We start from the raw sequence: 10,000 nt of genomic DNA on the forward strand, positions 1-10,000 counted from the left end.
TTATGTCAAGTCCTACCATACCTCAGTGTAGGGGGGAATCCTTCCTGACTGTACCTTATGTCAAGTCCTACCGTACCTCAGTGTAGGGGGGAATCCTTCCTGTACCTTATGTCAAGTCCTACCGTACCTCAGTGTAGGGGAATCCTTCCTGACTGTACCTTATGTCAAGTCCTACCGTACCTCAGTGTAGGGGGGAATCCTTCCTGACTGTACCTTATGTCAAGTCCTACCATACCTCAGTGTAGGGGGGGAATCCTTCCTGACTGTACCTTATGTCAAGTCCTACCGTACCTCAGTGTAGGGGGAATCCTGACTGTACCTTATTATGTCAAGTCCTACCGTACCTCAGTGTAGGGGGGAATCCTTCCTGACTGTACCTTATTATGTCAAGTCCTACCGTACCTCAGTGTAGGGGAATCCTTCCTGACTGTACCTTATGTCAAGTCCTACCGTACCTCAGTGTAGGGGGGAATCCTTCCTGACTGTACCTTATGTCAAGTCCTACCGTACCTCAGTGTAGGGGGAATCCTTCCTGTACCTTATGTCAAGTCCTACCGTACCTCAGTGTAGGGAGAATCCTTCCTGACTGTACCTTATTATGTCAAGTCCTACCGTACCTCAGTGTAGGGGGAATCCTTCCTGTACCTTATGTCAAGTCCTACCGTACCTCAGTGTAGGGAGAATCCTTCCTGACTGTACCTTATTATGTCAAGTCCTACCGTACCTCAGTGTAGGGAGAATCCTTCCTGACTGTACCTTATGTCAAGTCCTACCGTACCTCAGTGTAGGGAGAATCCTTCCTGACTGTACCTTATGTCAAGTCCTACCATACCTCAGTGTAGGGGGAATCCTGACTGTACCTTATGTCAAGTCCTACCGTACCTCAGTGTAGGGAGAATCCTTCCTGACTGTACCTTATGTCAAGTCCTACCATACCTCAGTGTAGGGGGAATCCTGACTGTACCTTATTATGTCAAGTCCTACCGTACCTCAGTGTAGGGGGGAATCCTTCCTGACTGTACCTTATTATGTCAAGTCCTACCGTACCTCAGTGTAGGGGAATCCTTCCTGACTGTACCTTATGTCAAGTCCTACCGTACCTCAGTGTAGGGGGGAATCCTTCCTGACTGTACCTTATGTCAAGTCCTACCATACCTCAGTGTAGGGGGAATCCTGACTGTACCTTATGTCAAGTCCTACCGTACCTCAGTGTAGGGGGGAATCCTTCCTGACTGTACCTTATTATGTCAAGTCCTACCGTACCTCAGTGTAGGGGGAATCCTTCCTGTACCTTATGTCAAGTCCTACCGTACCTCAGTGTAGGGAGAATCCTTCCTGACTGTACCTTATTATGTCAAGTCCTACCGTACCTCAGTGTAGGGGGAATCCTTCCTGTACCTTATGTCAAGTCCTACCGTACCTCACTGTAGGGAGAATCCTTCCTGACTGTACCTTATGTCAAGTCCTACCATACCTCAGTGTAGGGGGGAATCCTTCCTGTACCTTATGTCAAGTCCTACCGTACCTCAGTGTAGGGAGAATCCTTCCTGACTGTACCTTATGTCAAGTCCTACCGTACCTCAGTGTAGGGAGAATCCTTCCTGACTGTACCTTATGTCAAGTCCTACCGTACCTCAGTGTAGGGGAATCCTTCCTGACTGTACCTTATTATGTCAAGTCCTACCGTACCTCAGTGTAGGGAGAATCCTTCCTGACTGTACCTTATGTCAAGTCCTACCGTACCTCAGTGTAGGGGAATCCTTCCTGACTGTACCTTATGTCAAGTCCTACCGTACCTCAGTGTAGGGAGAATCCTTCCTGACTGTACCTTATGTCAAGTCCTACAGTACCTCAGTGTAGGGAGAATCCTTCCTGACTGTACCTTATGTCAAGTCCTACCATACCTCAGTTTAGGGGGAATCCTGACTGTACCTTATGTCAAGTCCTACCGTACCTCAGTGTAGGGGGGAATCCTTCCTGACTGTACCTTATGTCAAGTCCTACCGTACCTCAGTGTAGGGAGAATCCTTCCTGACTGTACCTTATTATGTCAAGTCCTACCGTACCTCAGTGTAGGGAGAATCCTTCCTGACTGTACCTTATTATGTCAAGTCCTACCATACCTCAGTGTAGGGGGAATCCTTCCTGTACCTTATGTCAAGTCCTACCGTACCTCAGTGTAGGGAGAATCCTTCCTGACTGTACCTTATGTCAAGTCCTACCATACCTCAGTGTAGGGGGAATCCTTCCTGTACCTTATGTCAAGTCCTACCGTACCTCAGTGTAGGGAGAATCCTTCCTGACTGTACCTTATGTCAAGTCCTACCATACCTCAGTGTAGGGAGAATCCTTCCTGACTGTACCTTATGTCAAGTCCTACCGTACCTCAGTGTAGGGGAATCCTTCCTGACTGTACCTTATGTCAAGTCCTACCGTACCTCAGTGTAGGGAGAATCCTTCCTGACTGTACCTTATGTCAAGTCCTACCGTACCTCAGTGTAGGGAGAATCCTTCCTGACTGTACCTTATGTCAAGTCCTACCATACCTCAGTGTAGGGGGAATCCTGACTGTACCTTATGTCAAGTCCTACCGTACCTCAGTGTAGGGGGAATCCTTCCTGACTGTACCTTATGTCAAGTCCTACCGTACCTCAGTGTAGGATAGAATCCTTCCTGACTGTACCTTATTATGTCAAGTCCTACCGTACCTCAGTGTAGGGAGAATCCTTCCTGACTGTACCTTATTATGTCAAGTCCTACCATACCTCAGTGTAGGGGGAATCCTTCCTGTACCTTATGTCAAGTCCTACCGTACCTCAGTGTAGGGAGAATCCTTCCTGACTGTACCTTATGTCAAGTCCTACCGTACCTCAGTGTAGGGGGAATCCTTCCTGTACCTTATGTCAAGTCCTACCATACCTCAGTGTAGGGAGAATCCTTCCTGACTGTACCTTATGTCAAGTCCTACCGTACCTCAGTGCTGTGGTGTTGTTGTTGCTGTTTATCTAATCCAGTGTCTGTGTGGGTAATAACCTTTTATTCACTGTTTTTCTCTCTCCCCCTCTCTCCCTCTTCCTCTCCACCTCTCTTTCTGTCTTCCCTTCTCTCTCTTCCTCCCGCTCACTTTTCCCTTTCTACTCTCTCCTGTTCCATCTTTCTCTCTCTCTCTCCCCCACCTTACCATTCCTCTCTTTACCTCCTTCCCCGATCCCTCTCCTTTCTGACTCTCTCCTTCCTCTCTCCTTCCTCTCTCCTTCCTCTCTCCTCCCTTCTCTCCTCCTCCCTTCTCTCCTCCTCCCTTCTCTCCTCCTTCCTCTCTCCTCCTTCCTCTCTCCTTCCTCTCTCCTCCCTTCTCTCCTCCTTCCTCTCTCCTCCCTTCTCTCCTCCTTCCCCTATCCCTCTCCTTTCCCTGACTCTCTCCTTCCTCTCTCCTCCCTTCTCTCCTCCTTCCTCTCTCCTCCCTTCAGATGTACATAGCTCTGATCTCTGTCTACGCCCTCTGCCTCAGTTTCCTACAGGTCTACAGCTGTGTCCATGACCAGTGGAATGGTAGGTACTGTTTACTGCTACGTTCACTGTGGTAGGGTTCTGTGTTTCTACCTATAGTGGAATGGTAGGGTTCTGTGTTTCTACCTATAGTGGAATGGGAGGGTTCTGTGTTTCTACCTATAGTGGAATGGTAGGGTTCTGTGTTTCTACCTATAGTGGAATGGGAGGGTTCTGTGTTTCTACCTATAGTGGAATGGGAGGGTTCTGTGTTTCTACCTATAGTGGAATGGTAGGGTTCTGTGTTTCTACCTATAGTGGAATGGGAGGGTTCTGTGTTTCTACCTATAGTGGAATGGGAGGGTTCTGTGTTTCTACCTATAGTGGAATGGGGAGGGTTCTGTGTTTCTACCTATAGTGGAATGGGAGGGTTCTGTGTTTCTACCTATAGTGGAATGGGAGGGTTCTGTGTTTCTACCTATAGTGGAATGGGAGGGTTCTGTGTTTCTACCTATAGTGGAATGGTAGGGTTCTGTGTTTCTACCTATAGTGGAATGGGAGGGTTCTGTGTTTCTACCTATAGTGGAATGGGAGGGTTCTGTGTTTCTACCTATAGTGGAATGGGAGGGTTCTGTGTTTCTACCTATAGTGGAATGGGAGGGTTCTGTGTTTCTACCTATAGTGGAATGGTAGGGTTCTGTGTTTCTACCTATAGTGTAATGGGAGGGTTCTGTGTTTCTACCTATAGTGTAATGGTAGGGTTCTGTGTTTCTACCTATAGTGGAATGGTAGGGTTCTGTGTTTCTACCTATAGTGGAATGGGAGGGTTCTGTGTTTCTACCTATAGTGTAATGGGAGGGTTCTGTGTTTCTACCTATAGTGTAATGGGAGGGTTCTGTGTTTCTACCTATAGTGGAATGGTAGGGTTCTGTGTTTCTACCTATAGTGGAATGGGAGGGTTCTGTGTTTCTACCTATAGTGGAATGGTAGGGTTCTGTGTTTCTACCTATAGTGTAATGGGAGGGTTCTGTGTTTCTACCTATAGTGGAATGGTAGGGTTCTGTGTTTCTACCTATAGTGTAATGGGAGGGTTCTGTGTTTCTACCTATAGTGTAATGGGAGGGTTCTGTGTTTCTACCTATAGTGGAATGGTAGGGTTCTGTGTTTCTACCTATAGTGGAATGGTAGGGTTCTGTGTTTCTACCTATAGTGGAATGGGAGGGTTCTGTGTTTCTACCTATAGTGTAATGGGAGGGTTCTGTGTTTCTACCTATAGTGGAATGGTAGGGTTCTGTGTTTCTACCTATAGTGGAATGGGAGGGTTCTGTGTTTCTACCTATAGTGGAATGGGAGGGTTCTGTGTTTCTACCTATAGTGGAATGGGAGGGTTCTGTGTTTCTACCTATAGTGGAATGGTAGGGTTCTGTGTTTCTACCTATAGTGGAATGGTAGGGTTCTGTGTTTCTACCTATAGTGGAATGGGAGGGTTCTGTGTTTCTACCTATAGTGGAATGGGAGGGTTCTGTGTTTCTACCTATAGTGGAATGGGAGGGTTCTGTGTTTCTACCTATAGTGGAATGGGAGGGTTCTGTGTTTCTACCTATAGTGGAATGGGAGGGTTCTGTGTTTCTACCTATAGTGGAATGGGAGGGTTCTGTGTTTCTACCTATAGTGGAATGGTAGGGTTCTGTGTTTCTACCTATAGTGGAATGGTAGGGTTCTGTGTTTCTACCTATAGTGGAATGGGAGGGTTCTGTGTTTCTACCTATAGTGGAATGGTAGGGTTCTGTGTTTCTACCTATAGTGTAATGGGAGGGTTCTGTGTTTCTACCTATAGTGGAATGGTAGGGTTCTGTGTTTCTACCTATAGTGGAATGGGAGGGTTCTGTGTTTCTACCTATAGTGGAATGGGAGGGTTCTGTGTTTCTACCTATAGTGGAATGGTAGGGTTCTGTGTTTCTACCTATAGTGGAATGGGAGGGTTCTGTGTTTCTACCTATAGTGGAATGGGAGGGTTCTGTGTTTCTACCTATAGTGGAATGGGAGGGTTCTGTGTTTCTACCTATAGTGGAATGGGAGGGTTCTGTGTTTCTACCTATAGTGGAATGGGAGGGTTCTGTGTTTCTACCTATAGTGTAATGGGAGGGTTCTGTGTTTCTACCTATAGTGTAATGGTAGGGTTCTGTGTTTCTACCTATAGTGGAATGGTAGGGTTCTGTGTTTCTACCTATAGTGGAATGGGAGGGTTCTGTGTTTCTACCTATAGTGGAATGGGAGGGTTCTGTGTTTCTACCTATAGTGGAATGGGAGGGTTCTGTGTTTCTACCTATAGTGGAATGGTAGGGTTCTGTGTTTCTACCTATAGTGTAATGGGAGGGTTCTGTGTTTCTACCTATAGTGGAATGGGAGGGTTCTGTGTTTCTACCTATAGTGGAATGGTAGGGTTCTGTGTTTCTACCTATAGTGTAATGGGAGGGTTCTGTGTTTCTACCTATAGTGGAATGGGAGGGTTCTGTGTTTCTACCTATAGTGGAATGGTAGGGTTCTGTGTTTCTACCTATAGTGGAATGGGAGGGTTCTGTGTTTCTACCTATAGTGGAATGGTAGGGTTCTGTGTTTCTACCTATAGTGTAATGGGAGGGGTTCTGTGTTTCTACCTATAGTGGAATGGGAGGGTTCTGTGTTTCTACCTATAGTGGAATGGGAGGGTTCTGTGTTTCTACCTATAGTGGAATGGTAGGGTTCTGTGTTTCTACCTATAGTGGAATGGGAGGGTTCTGTGTTTCTACCTATAGTGGAATGGGAGGGTTCTGTGTTTCTACCTATAGTGGAATGGGAGGGTTCTGTGTTTCTACCTATAGTGGAATGGTAGGGTTCTGTGTTTCTACCTATAGTGGAATGGTAGGGTTCTGTGTTTCTACCTATAGTGGAATGGGAGGGTTCTGTGTTTCTACCTATAGTGGAATGGGAGGGTTCTGTGTTTCTACCTATAGTGGAATGGGAGGGTTCTGTGTTTCTACCTATAGTGGAATGGGAGGGTTCTGTGTTTCTACCTATAGTGGAATGGGAGGGTTCTGTGTTTCTACCTATAGTGGAATGGGAGGGTTCTGTGTTTCTACCTATAGTGGAATGGGAGGGTTCTGTGTTTCTACCTATAGTGGAATGGGAGGGTTCTGTGTTTCTACCTATAGTGGAATGGTAGGGTTCTGTGTTTCTACCTATAGTGGAATGGTAGGGTTCTGTGTTTCTACCTATAGTGGAATGGTAGGGTTCTGTGTTTCTACCTATAGTGGAATGGGAGGGTTCTGTGTTTCTACCTATAGTGGAATGGGAGGGTTCTGTGTTTCTACCTATAGTGGAATGGTAGGGTTCTGTGTTTCTACCTATAGTGGAATGGGAGGGTTCTGTGTTTCTACCTATAGTGGAATGGTAGGGTTCTGTGTTTCTACCTATAGTGGAATGGGAGGGTTCTGTGTTTCTACCTATAGTGGAATGGGAGGGTTCTGTGTTTCTACCTATAGTGGAATGGTAGGGTTCTGTGTTTCTACCTATAGTGGAATGGGAGGGTTCTGTGTTTCTACCTATAGTGGAATGGGAGGGTTCTGTGTTTCTACCTATAGTGGAATGGTAGGGTTCTGTGTTTCTACCTATAGTGGAATGGGAGGGTTCTGTGTTTCTACCTATAGTGGAATGGGAGGGTTCTGTGTTTCTACCTATAGTGGAATGGGAGGGTTCTGTGTTTCTACCTATAGTGGAATGGGAGGGTTCTGTGTTTCTACCTATAGTGGAATGGGAGGGTTCTGTGTTTCTACCTATAGTGTAATGGGAGGGTTCTGTGTTTCTACCTATAGTGGAATGGGAGGGTTCTGTGTTTCTACCTATAGTGGAATGGGAGGGTTCTGTGTTTCTACCTATAGTGGAATGGTAGGGTTCTGTGTTTCTACCTATAGTGGAATGGGAGGGTTCTGTGTTTCTACCTATAGTGGAATGGGAGGGTTCTGTGTTTCTACCTATAGTGGAATGGGAGGGTTCTGTGTTTCTACCTATAGTGGAATGGTAGGGTTCTGTGTTTCTACCTATAGTGGAATGGTAGGGTTCTGTGTTTCTACCTATAGTGGAATGGGAGGGTTCTGTGTTTCTACCTATAGTGGAATGGGAGGGTTCTGTGTTTCTACCTATAGTGGAATGGGAGGGTTCTGTGTTTCTACCTATAGTGGAATGGGAGGGTTCTGTGTTTCTACCTATAGTGGAATGGGAGGGTTCTGTGTTTCTACCTATAGTGGAATGGGAGGGTTCTGTGTTTCTACCTATAGTGGAATGGGAGGGTTCTGTGTTTCTACCTATAGTGGAATGGGAGGGTTCTGTGTTTCTACCTATAGTGGAATGGGAGGGTTCTGTGTTTCTACCTATAGTGGAATGGGAGGGTTCTGTGTTTCTACCTATAGTGGAATGGGAGGGTTCTGTGTTTCTACCTATAGTGGAATGGGAGGGTTCTGTGTTTCTACCTATAGTGGAATGGGAGGGTTCTGTGTTTCTACCTATAGTGGAATGGGAGGGTTCTGTGTTTCTACCTATAGTGGAATGGGAGGGTTCTGTGTTTCTACCTATAGTGGAATGGGAGGGTTCTGTGTTTCTACCTATAGTGGAATGGGAGGGTTCTGTGTTTCTACCTATAGTGGAATGGGAGGGTTCTGTGTTTCTACCTATAGTGGAATGGGAGGGTTCTGTGTTTCTACCTATAGTGGAATGGGAGGGTTCTGTGTTTCTACCTATAGTGGAATGGGAGGGTTCTGTGTTTCTACCTATAGTGGAATGGGAGGGTTCTGTGTTTCTACCTATAGTGGAATGGGAGGGTTCTGTGTTTCTACCTATAGTGGAATGGGAGGGTTCTGTGTTTCTACCTATAGTGGAATGGGAGGGTTCTGTGTTTCTACCTATAGTGGAATGGGAGGGTTCTGTGTTTCTACCTATAGTGGAATGGGAGGGTTCTGTGTTTCTACCTATAGTGGAATGGGAGGGTTCTGTGTTTCTACCTATAGTGGAATGGGAGGGTTCTGTGTTTCTACCTATAGTGGAATGGGAGGGTTCTGTGTTTCTACCTATAGTGGAATGGGAGGGTTCTGTGTTTCTACCTATAGTGGAATGGGAGGGTTCTGTGTTTCTACCTATAGTGGAATGGGAGGGTTCTGTGTTTCTACCTATAGTGGAATGGGAGGGTTCTGTGTTTCTACCTATAGTGGAATGGGAGGGTTCTGTGTTTCTACCTATAGTGGAATGGTAGGGTTCTGTGTTTCTACCTATAGTGGAATGGGAGGGTTCTGTGTTTCTACCTATAGTGGAATGGGAGGGTTCTGTGTTTCTACCTATAGTGGAATGGGAGGGTTCTGTGTTTCTACCTATAGTGGAATGGGAGGGTTCTGTGTTTCTACCTATAGTGGAATGGGAGGGTTCTGTGTTTCTACCTATAGTGGAATGGGAGGGTTCTGTGTTTCTACCTATAGTGGAATGGGAGGGTTCTGTGTTTCTACCTATAGTGGAATGGGAGGGTTCTGTGTTTCTACCTATAGTGGAATGGGAGGGTTCTGTGTTTCTACCTATAGTGGAATGGGAGGGTTCTGTGTTTCTACCTATAGTGGAATGGGAGGGTTCTGTGTTTCTACCTATAGTGGAATGGGAGGGTTCTGTGTTTCTACCTATAGTGGAATGGGAGGGTTCTGTGTTTCTACCTATAGTGGAATGGGAGGGTTCTGTGTTTCTACCTATAGTGGAATGGGAGGGTTCTGTGTTTCTACCTATAGTGGAATGGGAGGGTTCTGTGTTTCTACCTATAGTGGAATGGGAGGGTTCTGTGTTTCTACCTATAGTGGAATGGGAGGGTTCTGTGTTTCTACCTATAGTGGAATGGGAGGGTTCTGTGTTTCTACCTATAGTGGAATGGGAGGGTTCTGTGTTTCTACCTATAGTGGAATGGGAGGGTTCTGTGTTTCTACCTATAGTGGAATGGTAGGGTTCTGTGTTTCTACCTATAGTGGAATGGGAGGGTTCTGTGTTTCTACCTATAGTGGAATGGGAGGGTTCTGTGTTTCTACCTATAGTGGAATGGGAGGGTTCTGTGTTTCTACCTATAGTGGAATGGGAGGGTTCTGTGTTTCTACCTATAGTGGAATGGGAGGGTTCTGTGTTTCTACCTATAGTGGAATGGGAGGGTTCTGTGTTTCTACCTATAGTGGAATGGGAGGGTTCTGTGTTTCTACCTATAGTGGAATGGGAGGGTTCTGTGTTTCTACCTATAGTGGAATGGGAGGGTTCTGTGTTTCTACCTATAGTGGAATGGGAGGGTTCTGTGTTTCTACCTATAGTGGAATGGGAGGGTTCTGTGTTTCTACCTATAGTGGAATGGTAGGGTTCTGTGTTTCTACCTATAGTGGAATGGGAGGGTTCTGTGTTTCTACCTATAGTGGAATGGGAGGGTTCTGTGTTTCTACCTATAGTGGAATGGGAGGGTTCTGTGTTT

The 10,000-nt window shown here is 46.1% G+C and overlaps 1 protein-coding gene across 5 annotated transcripts in view; it reads left to right on the top strand.

Annotated features, from left to right (window-relative positions):
- LOC106588126 (palmitoyltransferase ZDHHC7) overlaps window positions 1-10,000 on the top strand; it is a 50,473-nt gene that overhangs the window by 22,581 nt on the left and 17,892 nt on the right. For all 5 annotated transcript variants that reach the window (XM_045709081.1, XM_045709083.1, XM_045709082.1 and 2 more), the window contains exon 5: window positions 3,468-3,549. In XM_045709081.1, the coding sequence (XP_045565037.1) occupies window positions 3,468-3,549 (82 nt within the window). The remainder of the gene's footprint in view (window positions 1-3,467; window positions 3,550-10,000) is intronic.

This window comes from Salmo salar, chromosome ssa26 (genome assembly GCF_905237065.1).
Source record: "Salmo salar chromosome ssa26, Ssal_v3.1, whole genome shotgun sequence".
Classification (NCBI taxonomy): domain Eukaryota; kingdom Metazoa; phylum Chordata; class Actinopteri; order Salmoniformes; family Salmonidae; genus Salmo; species Salmo salar.